Source organism: Gekko japonicus, unplaced genomic scaffold, assembly GCF_001447785.1.
Source record: "Gekko japonicus isolate JY-2015 unplaced genomic scaffold, Gekko_japonicus_V1.1 scaffold339, whole genome shotgun sequence".
Classification (NCBI taxonomy): domain Eukaryota; kingdom Metazoa; phylum Chordata; class Lepidosauria; order Squamata; family Gekkonidae; genus Gekko; species Gekko japonicus.
The window spans coordinates 1,230,347-1,255,372 of NW_015169182.1; the positions used below are offsets into that span (position 1 = coordinate 1,230,347).

A 25,026-nucleotide genomic window follows, 5' to 3' on the forward strand; every position below is an offset into this window, starting at 1 on the left:
TTAAAAAAGCACCGGAAATTCTGCTTTTGGGACTCAAAATGGAAGAAGTCAATACGACTAAAAAAACTTTACTCTGGTACCTGATAGTGACAGCGAGAATGATTTATGCTCAGTTTTGGAAGACAGAAAAGGTACCAGAGGTTGAAGAATGGATACAAAAAGTTCTGTTCATGGCACAAATGGATAAGATTACAAAAAAACTGAATAACAAAGAAGACGATGAGTTTTTTGGAGAATGGAATGATTTTAAAATTTATCTGGAAAAGAACTGGGATGTGAAACAAAACTTAATATGTTTAGATCAATATTAAGTCAAACGATGTTATCTTTAGATTGTAATGATGAAAAACTGATATTGTTGATGATATGAAGTAATTTGGAGCAGGGGTGGAAGCATTGTGGGAAGCCATTGGAGGGAGGGGAGGAACTGGGAATGGGGTAGACAATTGATAGAATGAAATGTTTTATATGTTGTATTCCTGAGAAAATAAAATTTGTTTACCAAAAAAAAAAAAGAAGTACAGTTTTAAATTATAGGAGGCTTCATTCGTGGTGTAGTCATAGTGGAGCTATTACATATATCAAAACACTATTTATATTGGAACGATGCTGTTTAATATGGACATGTGTTTTAATGATAGTATATCTTGATAAAGTTGTAAGTTTATTACCAATAGACTTGCGTATGTCATTGGTCGATGACTGTCATAAGAATAAGAAAATTCATATTAACTCATAAGGATATTGTATTTAAAGCAGGAGATTTTTGCTCAGGCTCGCCGAATGAGACAGAAGAACAGGGTACATTTTAACAAATTTTAACTAGCATAATAGTTTCTGTTTACAGTTACAACATGTATCTAATTTTAACTAAATGTTAAGTAACCATTGGAATGTTATGAATTTTTTGATCTCAGATCGTAATAAACTTGATTTGACTGGACTGAATGCATGCAAGGGTCTTTTTACAAGACTTACAGCAAGTGCAGAATGTGAGATTTTCAATGGTTTTCTAATCAACTTAAAACCTTTCCTTCCAGTCCTGTTGGGGACACACCATCAGTCGCAGATAATCTTAGAAGGGCGTTTGCTTTTTAGCAGGAAAAAACAGACCCTTTAAGCAGGGCTGCATAAGAGCCTGAACAGTGAAGAAGAACTCAAACAGTTGGGACTTTTGATTGAGGAGGTTAGAGTTTTTAGGGATCTGAAAGGAGTATCTGCTATGGCACTGCTGCAAAAGTGACAGGAGGAGGCGGAGGAGACTGGATTTATACCCCGCTCTTCACTCAGAGTCTTAGAGCGGCTTACAAACTCCTTTCCCTCCCCCTCCCCACAACAGACACCCTGTGAGGTAGGAGGGGCTGAGAGAGCTCTGAGAGAACTGCTCTTTCAAGGACAGCTCTGACAGAACTATGGCTTGCCCAAGGTCATCCAGCAGCTGCAAGTGGAGGAGTGAGAAATCAAACCTGGTTCTCCCAGATTAGAGTCCGCGCACTTGTGGCACACAGGACTCAAGAGACGTTTGTTTCTGGAGTTTCATGGAGGGGGATATGTATCTAGCCTTGAAAAGCACTGGTTGCTGCTTTGTTGCTAAGCAAACCTTTGCAATGAATTCTTTTCCATTTCAATCTGCCACTTGCTCAAAGCTTTTTCTTCTGCAAAAATTGGCCTCCACAGTAGCAGGCTGGATCAACTGTTATCAACCCCACGTTTTCTGGCTACTCACTGCTACCTTTGCAGAGCAGCAAGATGAAAGCTTCTCCATCACTTTAAAGCCACCAGAATGGGGAAAGGATAGCATTTCACGCATTGGTATTACTTTTTAATGATTATGTAGCGCCACTTGTGTGGTAGGTATGATAATGTTGGTAACATGACTGTTCATCTCACAAGCCAAGATTCAATTATCGGCCTCAGGAATGGAAATTCACAGTCATGTAAAGGGGACAGCCTGGCAACAACAGATACTGTAGGGTGGTGAAAGCTAAAAAAGCATAGATCTGATCAGTCCTGGATGGGAGACCACTGAGGGCTACATATAAGATTGCTTAAGGAGGGAGGTGCAGAATGTAAGTGTAGTAAAACACTAAGAAGTTTTTGTTCAAACAGTCTAACACAGCTACAGTTTTCTTGTTCATCAAGATTGTGTTTTGGTTTTTTTAAAATCATTTATGACTCCTTCTTGGACTTCTGGAATCTTGTGAAAATGATTTTATTCTGGAAGGCATTTGGCATTTTTACTACCTGAAGCTGCAGACTTCACTGATGATCTGATTGCTGACTCCTTGGTTTTTTTTTAAATTCTTGCTACTTTTATTATAATGTCCTAAAGTTTTGATGTATTTATGATTGCTTTCTTTTGCTGTTGGCTTTAGAGTTTTTAAAAATCTTGCAAGCCTCATGTTACAAACTGCCTTGTTTGTCATTTTCATGGCAGAAAGGCATGAGATAAACTCCTTATACGACCAAATAAATGATATTCTAGACTAAGTGATAACAGCACGTCAGAGTTGCGATCCAAATGAAGCTCCACATGGCTTCACGGTGCACACAAAGCAACACTTCGAGCAGGGATACCACCATTTCCGAACACTCTGGCATAAAACAGGGAACCTCCGTTTGATGTACAGAGCAGCCTCCAATGCACAGAAGCCTCTTGCTTGGAAAGAGCTCTGCACATCCTGCCTCTAACAGTGTGGGAAATAACCTCTCTTGTCTAACTGCACATTTTATGCCCTGAATGTATCTGGGGCAGAAGTTGATGGTTTCCAATGCAAATGGAGTAATTTCCATCCAGTCTGAAATAATCTACAGAAATTTTGTCTTGAGCTGGACAGAAAAAGTGACATGTTCAAAAGAGAATATTTGGGACAGCTAACAAAGGAAATTCTAGAGAAATAGCTGCTCAGAGATCACTCAGACGTAATTATGTCAAAAACCAGATTCTGCCTCCAAGCGTGAAATCGATACTTTCTCAAAATGGCAGAACAAATGGCTCTAGATGGTTATCGCATGTTTTTCAATTATAAGTGGGGGGGCGGGGAAGAAAATGGGGAAATATTAGTGCAGCAAAGGCTGTGGCTTGCTAATAGATTTCTTTCCCACCATTTACTGAACACCAAGCTTGCCTGGCAGAATGAAATAATCTTGAAGAGCTGTCTTAATGGCTTATTAATAAAACGCATTAGATCACAGTTGGGTTTTTAAAATATTTATAGGGCCGTCATGTGAAGTAAGTCTTTGTTGAACCGCTTAAGAGGGCTGTTTCATTCTAAGTAAAAGCCACAGTAAAATATTTTCGTTTAATGAAAATGGATTGTAATACTGTGGCAAAATAACAATGTAATATTCTGGGAAGAAAGGCGAGTTCAGCTTATCCCCTAGCCACCCAAACACCTCAGCTCTGTTTGCATTTAACTTTCTTTAAATATAGTCAAGGTTGACAATTCGGCACCCAAACAATCCACATTCTGCACCAAGAAGTGATGCATTCTGCAATTACATAGCCTTTTATTCGACATAATTTATTTTGGTTTCACTATTCACGGGGAAGAGCATGAAATTGAAATCCGGTCACTGGAAATCTTATTCAGCCACCTCTCTGGCTGCAAAGATTTTAGCAGGCAGTATGTATACACATTCAAGGGCATCTTTGCAGCGATAAGGGCTAAAAACTTACTTCAGAACCCCCCCCCCCAACAGAAATGTTGAGCTCCTCAAGGGCCTAGATAGGATCAGTATCACAGATCATCATTCGTTTGGTGTGGTGCAGTGGTTACGAGTGTTGGCCTAGGACTGGGGAGACTCAGGTTCAAATCCCCACTCTGCCATGGAAGCTTGCTGGGTGACTTTGTGCCTGTCACTCACTCTCAGCCTAATCTGCCTCACAAGGCTGCTGTAAGGGTACAATGGAGGAAAGGAAAACAATGTAACTCACCCATTGGGGAGAAAGGTGGGGTATAAATGAATTAAATTTAAAAAGTACATAAATGCAGCCCCAATTTGGATTAGGGCCATACAGGGAGGTGAGAGGAGTCTTACACTTTCATTTGATTTCACTAATCAAGGCAGGGCCCCCCCCCCCCCCCCCCCCCCCCCCTCCCATACAAGAGCCCCCCCCCCCCCCCCGGTGATTATCACTTTAAAAGGGAAAACATGGCAGGGTTGAATCTACAGAGCAATACCTGTGACATCATTAATTATAAGCAACGATACATCCATCTCCCTCTTCCAAAATACTTCCATTTGTCAGCTACTAACTACAGTCTAAGCTCAGTTCACTGCATTCTGAGTAGACGTCTGCCTGTTGGACTTAATTTCAAAGAGAACGGCTTCCAAGCTCTTTTACTTACCCTTGTTTTTCTTTTTCATCCGGATGGTTGTTTTTTTAAACGAAACTGCAATATCGTGATAGACTAGAAGCAGAAAGGAGAGCGTTATGGAATAATGCCTGCTAAACATGATGACTCTCCAGCTAAGCTAAATAAAAGCTAATCACTGTATGAAATCTCTCTTTGGGAGAAAAGCAGGCTACAAATGCTTTAAAGCTGGAGAAAGTTCTGCAGGGTGAAACTTCACTAACTTCAATGAAAGCTAAGCATTGCACTTATTGTACATTTCCTGCACAGAAAATACTCGACAGTAGGATAGAGACAGTATTGCAGTACACTTCTCAAAGGTGAAACATGAACATGCATTATTGCCACATGCGACACCATTGGGATTCATGATTGTGCCTTCATGGAGATATTTTTCATGCTGGAAACGCATCAGGTGCAAAGCAGCTTTTAGTGTTTTCTGATCTGCCGTAACTACCTTCCCTCTGTAGGCCAATGCAAAAATATTTGGAATAAAATACACACATGCTCACACAAACACATTTGTCTTCAACCTGATCCAAACACGCACATACCGCTTTAGATTTCCCATCCCTTGATTCCATCAAGGCCTGTTAGTTGGATGTATGAACTGACCTACCTACATTTGGGATATTTTCCTTGTGCACTCAAGTACACACCTGCTACAGTCAATTAAGCGGCTAGGAGTTCTAGTGTTGGTCCGAACCTTTGGAGCCAAGGCATTGAAACACACACTTTGAAGAAATCAGAAGTTTTACATAGACATTTAGAGAAGCAGAGCAGCTAGCAGGCATTTTAAATTTCCAACTGATAAGCAACAGAAAGAGTCTGAAAAGTCTAATACTCACTTGTGTGGTCTTCATATCTTTCAATATAGTGTAAATAGTGAATTGCTTTGTTCTTTGCCTAGAAGAAAAGTACAAGAATAGACACTTTTATTAAAAAATAGTCAAACATTTACTATTTCAATTTCACAGCTAATCAAATAAAAATATAGAGGATGAAGCATTAAAATAAAGCTATTGTTGCCAGCAATGTGTTGTACTGAAAACTAATTAGCTTAATAAACTAAAAGGGATTCCAAATGAAGTTATAAAGTGGCACCTAACTGTGCTTAATTCAGGGTTTTTTTTAAAAAAAATCCACACGTTACCAGCATGCCTTCCCACTCATGCCAAGTCAGTTACTTGTGGATAAAAGAATCAAATTTTCCTAAGGTTTTCCTGATGCTTCATCTGGAGGAGACAAGTTTGTGCCACAGTCAACCAGCCCAGGGGGCCATGTCTCAGACTCTGGAGAGCTGCTGCAATTCTAAGCAGATAGGAGTTAAATGGTCCAATAGTATAAGGCAAGGAGGATATGCAAGAAACATGAATGCTCCAGGGAACACAACACCATGTCCTGTGCGCTGGGCCTAGACAGAATATAGACATTGAGAGCTGAGACAGTAGCTCTCTCTCTCTCAGTTGGTGGGGTATAGAATCATAGAATGTTAGAGTTGGAAGGGACCTTGCAGGTCATCCAGTCCACTCTGCAGGAGCACAGCCGAAAGACCTACATACCTACAACATACCTGAAAGATGGTTGTCCAGCCTCTGCTTGAAAACATCCAGTGAAGGAGCATCCACCACCTCCCGAGGCAGACTTTTCCACTGCTCAACCACTCTTACAGTTAGGAAGTTTCTCCTGATATTTAGCTGGTAATGACTCCCTTGTAATTTCCACCCATTAGATTTAGTCTTGCAATCCGGAGCAAGAGAGAATAGATCTGCTCCATCTTCTACATGACAGCCCTTCAAATACTTGGAAGACTGCAATCATGTCCCCTCTAAGTCTTCTCTTTCCCAGGCTAAACATACCCAATTCTTTCAGCCTTTCCTCATAAGACTTGGATTCAAACCCTCTCACTAATTTGATAAGCATCCCCTCTATGTCTCCTCTGCAGAATGGGTCTGGGCCCTGGCAACTGCCCAGACATGCTGACTTCTGATGCCAAGCAGAATTGGCCGTTTTCCCTTCTGCGCCAGCAACAGCCACAGATATAGCTGCATCTGTGCCGAGGACCTTACAGAAAGGGGTAGTCCCATGCAGTCGTGAACAATCTTTCTCTTAAGGCCTGTGAAAGGGGCATTTCACAAGCGGTTTGTAATATGGCATGGGGGAGGGTTCAGCTGTTCACAGAAAATAAATTTAAAAAAAACCTGTTGAGGAAAACCTTTGCATGAACCTAAACAGCCCTTTGGATATTGGCCCACATGAAGCAGCTGGGGATATGACTGTGTAGAAATGCAGCTCTGAGCAAGGGGACTCATGGGGAGAGACACTCAGAAATGCTTTTCGGAGCCAAAAATAAGAGCAACGGGGGAGCTTCCATGGTCGCAGCGAGATCTGTTCTGCACATACCCACAGCCTATGAGTCCCGGGACTCCCATGAAGCGTGTGTGTAGAAGTGGCGGAGACAGCAACAGGGAAGAAGGGAAGAAGTTTCTGGGCCGGAGGAGGCACCGCATACGGAGGGAAGCCTGAACAGTATTCAAACCTAACAAGGTATAAATGAGCGGAACTTAATTATCATGGACTAGAGTTTATTTTTTTAGATGACTTACTTTTCGTAATGCAGCCATCCTGTCAGTTGCTTTTCCCACTGCGAAACCTGAGGGACACAAGTGGATTGGTTAGTAAGCAGGAACGCTCCAGCTGGAAGCTGGCAAAAATATGCAGATGTCTCCATGCTTCATCCCCATCAATAACACCAGCAAGCGTGTCACAAGGTGCTCTCCCATTTTTTTGCTTTGTTTCCCTTAATGACTCTAAGACACCAGGAGACACAAATCTATCTTCTGTCTTATTATTATTCTGCCTTTCCTCTAAGGGGCTCCAGATGGTGTGCCCGGTCCCCACTCCTCTGTTTTATCCTTACAACAAGAGGTATGTCTTTCCTTGCTAAATGTGCATTGAAGCGTATTTCCTAAGTAAACTGCTGACAGTTTATTAAAATCAATTTTGTCAGGGCTCTTTTCAAACAGGGATAAGTTAACCCCTGTATGTTGCAAAGGCGAAAGTGCCCTTTAAAGTCAATAGGTTTTAAGAAAATAAGAAGAGCCCTGCTGGATCAGACCAGTGGTCCATCGAGTCCAGCATCCTGTCTCACACAGTGGCCAACCAATTTCTCTTGACATCTAACAACAGGGCGTGAAGGCTGAGATGTTTCACTGATGTTGCCTCCTGGCTCTGGGATTTAGAGGTTTACTGCTTTAGTCACCATGGTTAGGAGCCACTGCTAGACCTATCCACCATGAATCTGTCTAATTCCACTTGAAGGCTGTCTACACCTGTGGCCATCATTACATCCTCTGGCAGAGAATCCCACAATCACTCATTGTGCACATTACATCCTCTGGCAGAGAATCCCACACTGCAATCACTCATTGTGTAAAGAAGAATTTATTTTTGTCTATCCTGAACCTACTGCCCATCAGCTTCATTGAATGTCTTTGAGTTCTAGTATTTCGGGAGTAGGAGACAAGAAGCAGACTTCTACTGGGGGGGGGGAGGCTTTCCTCCCATCTATAAAACATGCACAATAAGCTCAGTTGTCATTTTAAAAAGTCTGAACAAGTGCCAATGCAAGCTAACAAAACCAAATGACTGATTTAAAAAACCCTGTGTGCATAAAATGCATAGCGACAGTTCCAGTTCACACGCTCTTTGATTCATCCTCCTCCCCGCTTCCTAGGTGTGTTCTTCACTGGCAGGAGTTTTCTGCTACTGTCACTCACAGGGCAGCTGCATGAGCCTAACAGCGCATATCAGCATTGGCACTCAGCGGAGGCAGGGATGGTGGTAACAGTGGGGGCAGACCGAACTGTAACAGTAGTAGTAGAAAACTCCTAACTTTAAAATCAAATGTTCAGGGTGTTCAGTGCACTTTTACAACCGCCCCACACATATATAGTCTCACTATTTTTTACAACAGCCCTTTAAGATAAGTCAGCACTATCATTCTCATACTGCAGGAGTGAGGCTAAGAGAGGGATTTCAACAGGGACTTGAAGCTAGCTCGCTTTTTTAGCTGTTATGCACTTCCTTAGCTTGCTGGCATTTTCAAGGAGGAGTGGCAAACTGTCATGATGCGCCAGAAGAACAACAGCTCGATACCGCCGGGAAGGAAGCCAGCCAGACCGGAATAAAGAGACATCTACCTCCACCTGGGGTGCCGGTAGGCTGTCCCATTCCCCGTGGAAAAATGTGGCCTTAGTTAGGGTTAAAATTGTGACTAGCACCCTTCATGTAAACCACCCAGAGACCCCTACGGGGGTTAGGGCTAAGAGAGGGATTTCAACAGGGACTTCAAGCTAGCTCGCTTTCTTAGCTGTTATGCACTTCCTTAGCTTGTTGGCATTTTCAAGAAGGAGTGGCAAACTGTCATGAGCAGGGGCCAGAGCTCAGTGGCAGACCATCTGCTTTGCACGCAGAAGATTCCAAGTTCAATTCCCAGCATCTCCACTTAAAAGGGTTAGGTAAGAGGTGATACGAAAGACTTTCACCTGAGATCTTGAAAAGCTGCTGCCGGTCTGAGTAGATAATACTGATAAACCAGAGGCCTGACTGTATACGGCAGCTGCAAGTGTTCTATATCTTGCTGTTCCCTAGGACTGAAATATCCACTTACCAGCAGCTCCTTTTCCATTTCCCACAGCCACCAGGGCACTAACAGATTTTTTTCTTCCTTCCTTTGCTGTCATATTAAATACATTCTTCATCTGAAAAGAGACGGGGAAAAATTGCAAAGAGACTGACATTTGCTACTTATTTAATAAAGAAAGTCTAAAGAAGTGGTCATTTCTTCCTAGATTATTGAACTTTTGTGATAAGGATGCTCTTTTGTGTTTGGGCTCAACATGGAGCAGAGTTTTGTTTTACTTTATTTTTATTATTAGGTGCAGAGTGCACAATGTCCCTGGCAGATGGGTAGGCTGATAAATCAGGAGGCCTCCTGATAACCTTGCCTGTTAAAAGGCTGGAACAAAGAAAATAAAAAAATGGGGTTTTTTTTTGTCTGAAGTTATGCCTCCTGTAATACTTGACGCTTCACACTTCATTGCAGTTACCAGGCTGAAGAAATATCACTGCACATTAAAAAAGAAATGCAGCGAGACATCAAATCCTTGCTTTATTTCATTTTATCTGCTGACATGTTTGTTGAGGTGGCGAGTTAACCCACTGTGCCATTTGAAGGCAGAGATTGGAAATTTCTTTTCAGCTGGCAGAGCATGGGGAGTACTGATACAGCTGTGGCTATGGATGTGCTAAAATGCAGGATATGGGGAGGAGGGAACAGTAGCAGATTTGCAGAGCTACAAAGACACCAAGCACCGACCGCACCAGCAGGGAGGAATCAGTCCCTCAAATGAGGTTCAAATCCCTGGCATTTTCAGTGAAAGACTCTCTCGGGTGTTGGGGAGTACCATTCTATGCCCAAGACCCTGCAGAGCCAAAGCAGACAATGCTGCACTCTGAGGTAAGGTAAAATCCCACTGCTGAAAGAAAGGGCTGCCTGCCAAACCCATATCCAGAAGAAGGGTGAGGATGGATGCTTCCCATGTGCAGACTCCTAGGTCCAAAGTTTTGGATCTCAGGTAGCTCAAGAGAGCTAGTTCCAAACAGTTACATGGCCTTTTATTCACTGGGCGATTCGTGTGTTCAAAACAGGTTTGTGGGATTTCATGGGGAAACATCAACCACACTACTGCTGCATGTACATGGGACAGCGTTAAGCCAGGCAACACAACACTCCCCTCAGTCGAGATTCCACTGCTGTTGTGCTTGCTGGTGTGGAAGGTGGTTGTGACAGCATCATAGGTTACGCGTTGGCTAAAGGTTCTTTTAGACATTCTTTGGAGGTTTTCGAACAGAGGCTAGATGGCCATCTGACAGCAATGCGGATTCTGTGAACTTAGGCAGATCATGAGAGGGAGGGCAGGAAGGGTTGCCTCAGTGCTTAGTTCTTGTGGCCCTTTCTTACACACCCAGGGAAATGCTGATCGCCACTTTGGGGTCAGGAAGCAGTTTTTCTCCAGGATCCTGGAGGTTTGTTGTCATTTTCTGGGGATGGAACAGGGGTCACTGGGGGTGTGCGGGGAAGGTATTTGTGAATTTCCTGCATTGTTCAGGGGGTTGGACTAGATGACTCTGGAGGTACCTTCCAACTCTATGATTCTAGTATCTGTGACATCATCAGTGACAAGCAACACAACTTGGCAGACCATATCTGAACTATCTGGGCATCTTTATAAGCAGCAGAGCATCTGCTTTGCATGCTGAGGATCCCAGGTTCAATCCCTTGCATTCCACATCATCTGGCAGGTGATGTGAAACACCTCTTAAGAGACCCTGGAGAGCCGCTGCCAGTTAGCGTGGACAATACTTGACTTTTGATGGACTCAGTAGACAGCAGCTTTATGTTTTTCTTTATGTCCTCTACCCAACCTTGGGGTTTAAACCATTTTCTCAATCTGCCACTTCCATTAGGCAATGGAAACGGAGAACACGCTGTTAAGGAGCAAATTTAAGGAGCAATTTAATGCATCATTAATTTTTTTTAGCAAAATACGAAGGCAGAAGCTGTTGAACTGAGAAAAAATATCATGCAGCATCATTAAGATTGAGTTATAAAGAAAGAATGGAATAAATTTTTATATGGCGTTATAAGTATCTATGTTAAAGTCAGAATTTTCAACGTAAGAATTTAGTAGAGGAAGAGAAAAAATGAATTAAATCTTAATTTCAGTGCCCTCCTGCCTCAGTTTCAGTGGCTTCATTCGAAAGACACATTACTTAAAAATTAAAATGGCTGAAGCCCGTATTCATAAGTAGAATACCCCACAATGCTTTTTGTCCCCGCTGAGGAGCCTGTTCTATGAAGATCTGTCTAGGGGAATATAATCCTGAGGGTAGCTGCATAAAGGGGACACGACATTGCATAGTGAGCGGCTTAATGCGTGTGTGGTAACGTGGAACTGGTTGCACGTGGACTTTCTGAGAAGGGAGGGAGCTTTTGAAAAAAAGAAGAGCAACACAAGGTCTGGTTTCAGGAGATACGATCAGCTAACCTTCCCCTGATCAGACCCACTGTAACAGCAGCTGCTGGTTCAACAGGACCCCAGCTCAGTCAACTAATCCTCTGCTACCTGAGAGCTTGCATGCATTCATCCTTCTTAATAATGTAACTCTTTATAGCCTAAGTATGCATCCATAGGAAATCTGGGTTTTAATAGGAAGCCCCCCCTGCCCCTTTTGTGAGAATTCACTAGTTGATATATGAAGTTCATCAAATGATTTACATGGGGGTCGGGGAACAGTCAGTCCCCCAAAGGAGACTAAAGTCTCTTTTGCAAACTGAACGTTCCCCTTTACTGGCATGCTGTTGTGCTCATAGATATCCAGGCCAGTACAAACAGGATACTCTCAACTTTTTAACGATAGCTAAGAGGTTGGGAGTTGCCCTGAACATCACATACTCCCCTGTGCAAATCCCTCCCCTTCAGCTCAACCATGTTTCAGTGTTACATCAACAGCATCAAAGCTAGCTGGTGACCCCTCTTAACCATGATTTGAAGATGGTTAAAAAAATCCTAAAATCCAGTCAGTGGATTGGATAACACGAAGGCAACCTGGACCCTTCTGTGTGTGGACCCTTCTGAGTGTGGATATGCCCCTTCCACCCAGGTTTCCGTCCCATCCAGGCCTGCCAACCTCCGGGGGGGGGGGGGGGCTGGAAATCTCCTGGAATTACAACTGATCTCCAGACTACACAAATCACTTATTTATTACCTATGTATTTAAATATTCATTCCACTTCTCCTGGAGAAAGGGGCTGCTCTGGAAGGCGGACTGCATGGTGCTATACCCTGCTGAGGTCCCTCCCCAAACCCCACTCTCCCAGGGTCCACCCTCAGATCTCCAGCTATCTCTGAACCCTGAGCTGGCCACACTATCCCCACCTCTAGATAGCCACACAAGGCTTTACTGTCTGATTTGGACATATGTGTGTCCGCACAACATGGTTTGTTTCCTAATAAAATCTAGGAATCAACGCAGGGCGAAACAGTGCGATCAGTCCGCTTGGGTGCCTAATTTGGATGTTAGGTCCTGTTGAGGATGCCTCTAACTGGAGCAGGCACATATTCAGGGGCTCAGTCACCTTTGTAGCTGTCTGATCTAGCCCAGATTTAATCAAGGTTGAACCAAGGAAATGGGATTTGAAGGAGATGTAAAGTTCCTCCGCTTTGTTCCAGAAGGTGGCAACAGCAGCACATGGAAAATAAGTCAGCCAAGCCACTGGAGATGGTTGGGGGGGAGGAATACCAAACTCCCCTTGTCAGCTGTTTCTAAAGGGAAATGTGCCCAGTCACCCATTACAATCAGAGCTATCACATCTCTCTTAAAACTCTTAAAGGCCTTTCAGGGTTGACAGTGTGCACAGCCGAGTACTGTTACTACATCAAATGTCCAATGTATTTCCCCTACTGAACAATGGCAACATTCTCTCTCCCTCTCTCACTTTCTAGGCACAATGCATACAACTGAAAACATTCAGGCTGCGTTTATACAATATTCCAGTATATGCTAGGGCTTATGTGCATGAATTCTGTGGCCTCTTATCTGTTCCCTTATTTCACAAAAGTATTTTATGCTGTTGGTTTTATGAATTTGTTGTATTGTTTTTAATCTATAAACTGCCTCAGGTATGTCTTTGGAGAAGTGGCGCTTATAGGTGCTTGCTAGTTTGCATGTCATCAGGCTGCCCATGGCAATTTTTTTTTAAAATATTACAAATTCTTAATTCAATATCTGAATCGTAGAACATAGAATCAAGTATTCTTTTTATCTCTGGTGGGTAGTCATGTTGCTCTGAAGCAACAAAACAAAGTTGGGAGTCCAGTGGCACCTTTAAGACCAAAAAAAATTAATTATGGGTATAAGTGAGAACTGAGTGACTTAGCATGTACAGACACGCACTTCTTCAGATTGAAACAGACTTCCTCAAGCATTACATATAGGTGGAGAGAGGTACCTCCAGCTGCCATCCTAAATATACCAAACAATCCATTGTATGCGCTATGCCACAGCCACATCTGTTCCAATCATACAGACAGATTCTCACCTGAGGGATCTACAACAAAACTTTTTGGAACTAAAGTATCCACTTGATGAAGCCAAGAAACAGATTAATAAAGCCAGAACAATACCGAGAGCAAACCTGTTGCAAGACAGGCCCTAAAAAGACAATAACAGAACACCACTAGTGGTCACATACAGCTTTTAACACAAAACAGTTCAATGCATCATCAGCGACTTACAACCTCTACTGGATAAAGACAGTTCTCTTTCACAAGTATCAAAGGGCAAACCTTTTCTTGTGCGCAGACAGCCCCCAATCTTAAACAACTCCTCACCCACAATAATACATCATCTAATTTGAACATGGACACTGGTACCAGAACTTGCAATAAACCCAGATGCCAACTTTGCCGCCACATACACTGGACCTAACGACATCAACTACACCATCTTAAGCTTCTGTTTGTTAACTCTTGTATTATCTGTATGCTAATTTGCTGCTATTCACAGATCTTACAAACCGCTTTAATCCAATCTTTGCTATACTTATCACTCAGTTACTTATGCATCTTGACTCTAAGTAGCCCTTCCTGGCAACTAACTCCCCCCATGCCTATATGTAAGGCTTGAGGAAGTCTGTTTCAATGTACCTGAAGAAGTGTGCATGCGGACAAAAATTTATATGCAGAATTAAACTTTGTTGGTCTTAAAGGTACCACTGGACTCAAACTTTGTTCTTTTTTATCTCCATGGAACATGACTGCTTCCTCCATATTCATACACACTTTGAGATCCTGATGACATAAGTGTGTTGATTTGTCCATTATATCAGGCCTCAGAATTTTAAGCCAATAAGGATGAGCTCCTAGAGTACATGCCAGTTAAAACTAGCTGCAATTTTCTCAACTGAATATGACTGAACTAACGGCCATTTGGTTCCCCCTCTCTCACTGCTCCCATCAGCAGCCCTTCTGACTGGCTACTTCAGTGAGAGAACTGAGAGGCCTTCTCCATTGGCTTGCCTGGGACTAACCACCATTTTGGCTCCTTCCTTTTCAGAACTATTTCCTGCAGTGGCCGTTCCTTCCGGTCTTTATGGAACAGGTATGTGAATTGTTCAGAGTTAGTGCCTGAATTTGTTCTTTTTCCTCTTCCCTTTTCTTCTTTGTGTGCTTAGTATTATATCGTAGGCGTTACTTTTGAATAGTGAATCTCCTTGAATGCAGTGGCAGAAAGATGGGGCTTAGTCATTATTAATATTGTTTTCATATATAGCCTGCCTCTCTCACTAGGATTTAAGGTAGGTTACAAGTATGCTAAATAAAACTCTTTTCAGTCAATCAGTAGGTGGGTTACAAAATATGATTTTATTTATTTATTTGAAGATTTTTACCCCGCCCTCCCCGCAAGCGGGCTCAGAGCGGCTTACAAAGGGGCATACTGATCAGGCAATCAGTAAACAGATGACAACATCTGATAACACTTGACTCTAACAGCAGCAACTCCTAGTAAGACAAAATAATGCAGTTGGGCTGGAACAGGGAAAAAAAGAAAAGAAAATATCTGTTTAAGGCAACAAGAGAATCAGGGTAAGGAAGACATTATCCCTAATAAAAGTCACCTTCCGAGTGAACCATTACACCAAAGCTTTGCTCCTTTTATCAGAATGATGTCCTGAATGATTCTGTTTTGCACATTTTGCAAAAACGATAGACGTGTGTGTCCGGGGATCTTCCTAGAAGTCTCAGATAGACCATTATGAGTAAGGTAGCCACTGTGTATATGTGTGCACGAACATACATACAACCTAGTTGCACATTTAAGCATCATCAGCACAAAAATGAATGAAATAATGATTTGTAGTGGCCCACAAAGCAGTCAGGTTTAGCATACCGCAGCAGCTGCAGATATATAGATGTATGGGTAAATTATGCTTGGGGGGGGGGGGGATCATGTACACCAGTCACATCAAAACCAGCCTACAGCCTGGTAAATGAAGAAACACCCTATTTCCTTTCCAGGAGACTTTCACTTGGTGAAAGCTACAAAAACATATTAATGCTGATGCTCAATCATGCTGCAGCTGCAAACCTGTCAACCAAAAAGGATAGAGAAATTATTTTATTTTGACACTGACAGGGAAATTGCAGCAGGTTGCAGGCTATATGCTGTTTTAACATTACAGTTTTGCTAGGCTCCCAACCTTAATAGAACTGTCTAAACCAGGGGTGTCAAACATATGGCCCACAGGCCAGATCCAGCCCCTGCAATGCCCCAATCTGCCCCAAGAGCAACTGGCTGTGTGCTACTTCCTGCTTCTTACATCGCAGTTCCTTTTGGCCAGTCTCTCCTATTTCCTGCTTCAGATGAGTGAAAGAAAGGCTTCCCTTGATTGGCTGAGGGCTCCTTTCCCCCTTCTCCTCTGGGGAGGGAGGGAGAGGGAAAAACCCGGAGAGAAGGGAAAAAATGGCAACTCATGTGACTTAAGAAGACCAGCAATGTTTTATTCCGGATATAGGCATACTTTTTCTTCAGAGAGAGAGAGGGAGGGAGGGAGCGAGCTAGAGGGAGCACACCAGAAAAAGAGAGAGAGAGTCCTGTGTTTAAGAGCTAAGACATTTTATTCCAGGTATGTCAGAGAGAGAGAGAGAGCTGTGTTTAAGGCCAAAAAACATTTTATTCCAGGTATAAGCTTTTGTGGGCAGGCACACTTCTTCAGATACAGAGAGAGAGAGGGAGGGAGGGGGAGGGAAAGACACAGAGAGAGCATGACAGAAGAGGGGGGAGACCCATGGCACTTGGGGAGATCTTCTTTTCCATTTTTAAACGAAGGGGGGGGGGGAGAAACCTAACAGCACAGCTTGTATTCCTTATTAATGAAAGGGAGCAAGAGTACAGCAGCACCTTAATGATTAACAAAATTTGTGGCAGGGCACGAGCTTTCATGAATCACTGCTCACTTCCTCAGATACAGCTGGAATGTGAATCTATCTGTCCTTATATCTTGGAGAGTGAAGTGATTTCAAATGCCAAAAGACAATAGCAGGCATTGGTAATGAGAGAAAAAAAACTAGGTCTCAGTTCAGTCCAGGAGTCTTGCATTGTCTTGAGCTTCATGATCAGTTGCAATTCAGTAGTCTCTCTTTGTAAACTCCCTTTGAAATTCCTTTGTAAGAGAACTGCTACTCTTAGGTCAGCAACTGAATGCCTTGGAAAGTTAAAATGTTCCCCCACTGGTTTTTGAATGTTATGATTTCTAATAGTAGTGTAGGAAGAGTAAGAGTCTAGTAGCACCTTTAAAGACTAACAAAATTGTGGTAGGGTATGTGCTTTTTGTGATTTCATTTATTCAGACTTATTTCCATTTATTCTTTGCATCCTCCTGGACTGAATCCTCCTGTACCAAATTAAGACCTAGGCTTCCTGTCTCATTACCAATTCCTCTGTATATCACACCAATGCTGCTATCTCCACCCATCTACATATCACACCTAATCCCAATCACACCTGCTATTGACATTCGGCTTCTGAAATCATCTTTATAAAGTTTAAATCTCCAGTACCTTGTGTTACATTTTATGGCACACATGGCTCAGCCTGACAAAGTGGCAGGGCACGATGCGGCGACGCAGCAGGGCCGGAACCAATTGGACGGAGGCCAGTGCAGCAAAAAATGTTGCACAGCCGGGGATTATGGGAGCACCGCCAGAAGGAGCCGCTGCGGAGCCAAGCCGAGCCGAGACAGAGCCCACCGTGAGGAAGGCCGCAGAACAACTCGCCAGCAGGGTGCCTGGTAGGCATTCAATGTCCCTTTACATGTGGCCCTAGATAGGAAATGTAATAATCCTTGTAAACCGCTCAGAGCCTCCGGGATTGAGTGGTATAGAAATTGAATGTTAAATAAAAATAAATAAATAAATAAAGTGATATTTATGTCAGATTCAGCCCTTGTAACAAATGAGTTTGACACCTCTGGTCTAAATTAACAGCATATAGTGTTGGTTAGCAACTATTAAAAACAATATCATCAAGAACAATGCTTTGAATTGATCAAAGGTCTCTTTAACCCTCTTCCCCAAAATAAATAGCAATAGAGGCTCTGGCAAAGGTCTCCTCTTATATGCTTGGTTGACTACTGTTCTGGATCTTGGTTTGCACACTGAAGAACTCTGCTAAAACTTCTACTGTTCTTCATTTTGGGAAGGAGTGGGTTCAAGATCCCTTTGCCTGACCTGGTGCACTGCAACTGAAAGGGAACAGCATATTCCTGGGGATTTCTGGGACTGTGCAGGGAAGGGAAAGGTGGCTCCTCTGCTCTGCTGTTCACATTTTAAAAGACGAAGGACAGTTCCTTTAAAAATACATCTTTTATCCTAATAGTAAAGCATGAGAGATTGTTTCCAACAGTGAAACCAAGTGGAGGATGAAAGGTTAACTTTCTATCTCCCTTCCCTGAATGGCGGTCAAGGCAAATTAAGACTGAATGAACCTGGAATTTACATTTTTATGGTTTGAATAAGACCATCTATTCTATTTCACCCTTCAGAAATATTGTGGGGGTGACAATGTGGTGTAGCAGAGAGTGTGCTTGACAGAGACAAATGCACCTGTGACTGTGAAATAGCTGTTGCTCAGTGGCTGGCACTATCTCTCACTCTGATGTAAAAGGATAAAATGGGATATCACTGTAGAGTACAAGCAGGACAGAAGTGTGGGCAAGCAAACACAACAGAATGAAAAGTGTATTCAAGGACAAAAGAGCCAAATATTTCTAGAAGCACCCGGAAAATCCGGTTGTAGCACTAAGAAACAAATTCTGATATATCCTATGAAGATAGTGACCATTTTAAAAACTCCTTTCCCATTTTCTTTCATGTTGCTACAACTGGAAACAAAGTGAAGGTGCTGGTAGTAAAGGTTGTTCAAAAACAGCCAGAATATTTGATGACTCTGAATGGAAATCAACAGAAAATGCCGGCCAGTTCAGATGATCAGATGCTGACAGATCAAATATTGCCAAATAACATTCAAGTATTTTTAAAGCATTAAAAATTATTAAACTTGAGGATTAAACCAATTAATTTGATTTTGTATTTTGCATATCTGCTATTGTGAAACAATTACATCAATACTGCAAGTCTCAACAATGTTACATAAAGTTTCATAAATATGAACAACTCACTGAACCATTCTTCTTTTTGGCTTTTATCCTGCAATATCAGGGTCAGTGTACATTTGCAAAAAATTTTAAAAGGAAGAAATTGAAATAGAAGTAAAGCTGTTACTGACAGTGCATTCCTGACTTCATGAAATATTTTACAATATTTGACCAGTTGATTGAATCACTTGTCAGTCCTAACCAGAAATCTCACCATTCATTCTGAACATGAAAAAGCAAACACTGGTCAGGAAAAACTGACATTTTCTAATTTACAATGGTAGTCCACAGAGGGGAGGAATGCATTCAAGCAACAGGTAAACAGATGACAGAACCATCAGATTACTAGTATGAAGGATCAAAACTGAAGTATTAAAAGAAACCAACTGGGTTTTACTAAGCAGAGACCTTTTTTCCAATGTCTATGTTTAAAAGAATACTTTCATCACAGCACAGGAGAGAACACACTTGGACAGACAGCCTCCTTACAGCTTCAACAATCTACTGCTGAACAGCCTCCCCCTCACTCTTCTACCAATGAACAGTATAAGGATGACCAATTAGCTTCCACTTGACATTACAGAAAGAAGGACTCCATATGGACTCCCCCTGAAGACTGCAACACCACTTGGGACCAATGTTCCCTCTAAGGTATGGAGTCTTGTGAGCAAAAATTCTACTTTGTGAGCTACTGGCCTTAAAGTCGTGAGCGAGCGATTGGGCCCAAGTTGAAATAATCCTCAAAAAACACCACTCAAGATCCAATCTCAGCCACACAGAGAAGAATGCCATAAGAAGCCTGAAAATCCAGATATTATAATAGAACAAGCTGACAACGGAGGAGCCATTGTCATAATGGACAAAACAAACTATACATGAGAAGATGAGCAACAACTGCCTTCCCTTCCCTTCAAGGGGGGCTTGCCCAGGCAAGCCAAGGGAAGGCATGGAGGTGTGGCCTGATATGCTAATGAGCGGCACTATCAGGGTGTGGCCTGATATGCTAACGAGTTTCTGCTGTTGGGTGTGGCCTATTATGCTAATGAGTTCCTGCTGGGATTTTTCTACAAAAAAGCCCTGACTACAGCTAATGAACGCCGGCCGTGAAAGCCTTCGACAACATATACAATTCTCAAACACCTGTTTCTACAGGCCCATTATCCCCAGACTCCACACAGGAACACCAGCAAGAACTCAAAAAAAATCATGAAGAAATTACAGGAACAAATTTATATGGATATATCCCAATAACCTTAACCGGGCACTTTCTGCCTCCTGCCAAACATAAATAAACCTAGTGGCCCTGGACATCCCATTGTCTCGAGCACAGCACTATCACTGTAGAAATATCTGGACATATGGACTCCATCCTGAGTCCATACATTATTAATATTCCCAGCTATGTCCATGATACCAGCAGAGACTTCCTGAGGAAACTGCAGTTAGAGGTGTGCGCACAAAAAAATACCAAACCTGAAAAATATCGGTATATACCAACATTCCAAAATCTGAATATCAGTATGATATTGAGATTCAGAAATAATCGGTATTGCTGAGTTTATTTGGCTCCATTACATCCTATGGGAACCGCCCACATAGGGTATTATGGATACTTGAAAGCCACACCACTACCAGCGTACTCTGATCTGCTGGCGAGCTCACTCATTTCCAGGTGAGCTCGCTGGATGCTTCAAGTTCACTGGTGGGTGGTGCCGCTTTGCAAAGCTCTCTTTACATGGCAAGAAGCCATTAAACCCCACCATTCAGGGGCCCCCCCTTTGGAACGGGGAGGAGCAAAAGGCAGTGCTGAAATGGCTTTCCTCCCATTTAAACTGAACAGTGTGGCAGGTCCTGTCAGCTGTTTGGTATAAATGGGAGGAAGCTATTAAAACCCTGTTTCCCTCCCCCCACTCCAGAGTGGGGGAGGAGCAAAAGGGAGCACAGAAATGGTTTCCTTCCCTTTAAAGCCTATCAGCTGTTCGGTTTAAATGGAAGGAAGCCATTAAATGCCCATGTTTTGCTCCCCCCACTATGGAGTGACGGGGGGAGCGAAAGGGAGTGCTGAAATAGCTTCCTCCCATTTAAACCAAACAGCGTGGTGGGTCCACCTGTCAGCTGATCAGTTTAAATGGGAGGAAGCCATTAAATCCCTCTGTTTCGCTCCCCCTGCTCCAGAGTGGGGAGCAAGTGAAATGGAGTGCTGAAATGGCTGCCAGGCCTTTAAACCGAATGCAAACAAAATACCTAATTTCAAGTGATTTTCAAAGTCTTTAAGCTAGTTTATGGCATGCCTTAGCAGATTTTTTTTCCTTGGGGAAAAAAAGATGTTGATCAAAAACCAATAATCAAATCTGACCTAAGGTTCAATTTTCTGGTGCAGTAAAAACATGAAGGGGCAAAGGGAAAGGTTTTTAAAAATGACATATCTGGACAGCAAACTGTTACTTTAAAGTCATTGCTTAACCTATTTTATTAAATATTCTAGAGTGCACAGGGAAAATCTATATTTAATTAAGGGGATGCAGGCATGGATGATTCAAAAAATGCAGACTGTAGGACTTGCTGGCGCTAATACACTGGGTTAGGGGACCCTGAGCACTGCTTCATGTTACTGCTTTCAAGAAATTTTTGCATCCACACAGTGTTCAGTCTTCCATTTCAAACTGCTGGAAAGACAGGCCAGGCCTTGTGTTTAAGAAATTAAGTTGAACCTTATGAGGAATCCCATGGCTTGAACCAGGAATGTTTATATCAGAAAACTGGAATCCAGCTATTGTGAACTGTGCGCATTTGTGAGCATCTGAAGTCCTCTTCAGACACAAAAGGCAACAGTGGTATGCAACACCAGACCCAGCAATTGGCAGACAGTATGCAGACACTTGTTTGGCCAGGCCAGGCATTAATTCTCCAAACAGCCTCCTGTCCTTGCCTGGTCACCTGATCAGTTCCTTCTGCCTGCTGCATTTCAGACGCCAAAGTCTGGCTCAAGCCCTTCAGCTCTAGCAACTGACCCCAGGGACTTTCAAGGATGTGGTCTAGGGAAAAGATAAGCAAGGTCACTGTGTGCCCAAAACCAGGAGCAGGACTGCTCTGCCATCAGTTTCTTTAGGTCAGTCTATTTAATCCAGGCAAGAATATGCATTATAAACAAAGGGCAGGTGGAATGGGCGGGGGGGGGGGAGGGGAGAAGGATCTACAGCTACAGTTGACTTGTGCAAGTGAGCAAAGCCATACACTTCAGAACCAATTCCATTAGCTGTTGTTCAGTCGCACATTTGAGTCTGACTCTTTGCAACCCCATGGACCACATCACGCCAGGCCCTCCTGTCTTCCGTCGTACTCCGGAGTTTGCTTAATTTCATGTTAATTGCATTGATAACACTGTCTAACCATCTCATCCTTTGTCGTCCCCTTCTTCTTTGACCTTCAACATTTCCCAGCATCAGGGTCTTCTCCAGTGAGTGCTCCCTTCTCATTTGGTCGCCAAAGTATTTGAGCTTCAGCTTCAGTATCTGGCCTTTCAGGGAACAGTCAGGGTTGATTTCTTTTAGGATTGACTGATTTGATCTCCTTGCAGTCCAAGGGACTCTCAAGAGTCTTCTCCAGCACCATAATTCAAAAGCATCTATTCTTTGACGCTCAGCCTTCCTTATGGTCCAACTCTCGCAGCCATACATTACTACTGAGAATACCATTGCTTTAACGATACGGACTTTTGTTGGTAGGGTGATATCTGTACCTTTTATTATGCTGTCTAGATTTGCCATTGCTTTCCTCCCAAGGAGCAGACATCTTTTAATTTCATGGCTGCAGTTCCAGGGCCACTCTTAATCAGGCCTTGGGGGACTTTCCTTTCTGACTTCAAAGGTGTTGATCAGATTTTAAGTGCACGAAAGCTCACTGTCCGAGCTACCTGAAGATGTGCATTGCTATTAAATTATTGTTCTCTTGCTGCTGGTGAACCTGAAGTAGACATTTGTAGTAGCAAAACATAACACCAAGTGTTCTGTCTCTGGTAACAAAAGCCCCAAGTATTTCAGCAGAAGAACAAGGCAGTGTGGGTATGGCTAAAAACATTTCTTTAAATGGTACGAACTGCTGCCCAGCACAGGCATACACAGCGAAACATGAGCAGATTCCATCTTATTCTCGAGATCTGAATGTTGTTTCTTAGGGTAAAATTGTATGTTACAACTGAAATGGAGCTGCCACAGAGCTGGGACTGAAACAGAGCTGGATTAAACAGGCTGACCTAAATGGCTTCCCTCTGCTAAGCTCCTCCCCCCCACACAACATAGAGCGTCACTTATCTGGTGCCGTGAAAACACAATGTCAGGCATATCCCTGCCCCTGCCAGTGGAAATCAATTATCTCGAGCAGATGCAATACCGTGAAGGATGACATGGCATATGCAATGCTATACATTATAGGCAAGAGGAGTCAACCCACCAGAGGGGTGTCATTTCCAGTGACAGTCCCACACAGTTCAATCCCTAAAATGCCGTCTACACTGAGACTTGATGATGTGGCAGAGTAAGAGAAAAAAAGTACACAAATAAGCATACAAGACGCTCAATATCAACAGACCTTTTGTCAGAGAAAAGACCTGCAAGCGCAAAACCAGGCCTTGAGGGCTGTGCTACCACGAGTCATTCCTTGGTTTTATGAAAAGTCAGGGGCAGCTTTGCTACCAGGAATGTCAGCTGCAAGTTTGCCACTGGTAAGAAGGCACTAGTCTTTAGGAAACTCTCCCTTTCATCTGCCTTTGCACAAAGTCCTGGGGGACTTGTTACAAGCTCTCATTCCATATTGGTTCACTTACTGTTCATTAAGTCAGTGTTTCTCATTTGGCTTGTGTTTAGACCGCCAGCTCTGCAATTCTGCCCACTGCCATTAAGCACTGCTTTTATGACACAGGCACTTGAGCCAGAACATGATTTTTGACAGATGTGATTTAGGACTCAAGGGCAGCACAACTATTCTTTGCCACAAGCTACACACACGCGCGCACACACACATGTCTGGCATGATGGTATGATCAGAGGAAAGTTAGCAGAGTTTTATTTTAAACCCCTATATCCAGATCCTAATTTCTTATGGCAGCACCAAGACATGTTAATCAGTATTTACAGAAGGTTAACATTAGGATGCATTGTTCATAAAACACTTATAATGCTGCTTTGGCATCTTAGTTCTTCTTCTACAGAAGGGGTTTCTTCTACAGTAATTAATTTTCAGAGATATGCCAATTAGTGTAGGCCAAATTCAAGCGTCCTTCCACCACCATTTTCTCTGTTAGCAGAAAAGGAAACAAATAAGTGAAAAGAAAAACCCAAATAAGCACATGCAAAAACACCATTATACAGATCATAGATTTAAGCAAACATGTATTTCAGAAGTCTTGTCATCACACATATCGCCATGAATCATAATTACCACATAAAACTTCTAGCTAGCTAAACTTCTGATGCCATCAACTCTTGCTACCAACTGTGGTTTTGAAACAAAGATTTTTTTTGCCCTTTAATACCACAGAAACCCTTGAAAGAAACTTACATGCCTCCCACTGTTCTTAAAAGCACTGTACTATTTAAGTCTGGAGCTGCGGTGGCTCAAGTGGTTAAGACGCTGAACTGCAGGCTGTGGAAGGTCAGTAGTTCAGCGGTTCAAGACCTGGGTGCCGCAAGACAGGGTGAGCTCTTGTCTCTAGTTCCAGCTCCTGCCAACCTAGCAGTTCGAAAGCAAGAAATTGCAAGTAGATAAATAGGTACCACTTCGGTGGGAAGGTAACAGCGTTCCGTGCGCCTTGGTGTTTAGTCATGCCGGCCACATGACCACGGAAACGTCTTCAGACAGCGCTGGCTCTTCGGCTTTGAAACGGAGATGAGCACCGCAACCCTAGAGTCGGATTCGACTGGCTTTCGAGCAAGGGAACCTTTACCTTTACCTATTTAAGTCTAATGAAACTCACCATATAGAAGTAGGCTGGGGAGTCACAGTGCAGCACAATGTAGATGCTATCATTAATGCTCGATACAATAGTTTCCTCTTTGGTGCAAAAAAGGTAAATTGGTTCTGTGCTGCATATAAAAGCACTCTCATACCTGTGCTGCCACTCCACAATTGACTAAGTAATTGTGTAGCAACTTCCTTGATAAGCCTCAAGATTTTTGTATTGACTGTTTATTTGTTCCTCAGTGATGGAGGCCCAGCAGAAATATAGGGCAGGTAACAAGAAATCACTGGGCCAGAATTCTGTGGCTACCCACTATCAAAACAATCTATAAAAATGGAACAACATTTCAAGACACTTTATCTTCAGAGTAGGATATTTGAGCAATCAAGAAACTCATTTGCATTAACTCTCCTTCAGTCATTCACGTATCA

The 25,026-nt window shown here is 42.8% G+C and overlaps 1 protein-coding gene across 1 annotated transcript in view; it reads right to left on the minus strand.

The window, feature by feature from the left end:
- MRPS5 (mitochondrial ribosomal protein S5) overlaps nt 1–25,026 on the minus strand; it is a 50,036-nt gene that overhangs the window by 7,055 nt on the left and 17,955 nt on the right. The window contains exons 5-8 of the mRNA XM_015416139.1: nt 9,031–9,121; nt 6,965–7,011; nt 5,207–5,264; nt 4,353–4,415 (exon numbers count right to left, since the gene is read on the minus strand). Coding sequence (XP_015271625.1) covers nt 4,353–4,415; nt 5,207–5,264; nt 6,965–7,011; nt 9,031–9,121 — 259 coding nt within the window. The remainder of the gene's footprint in view (nt 1–4,352; nt 4,416–5,206; nt 5,265–6,964; nt 7,012–9,030; nt 9,122–25,026) is intronic.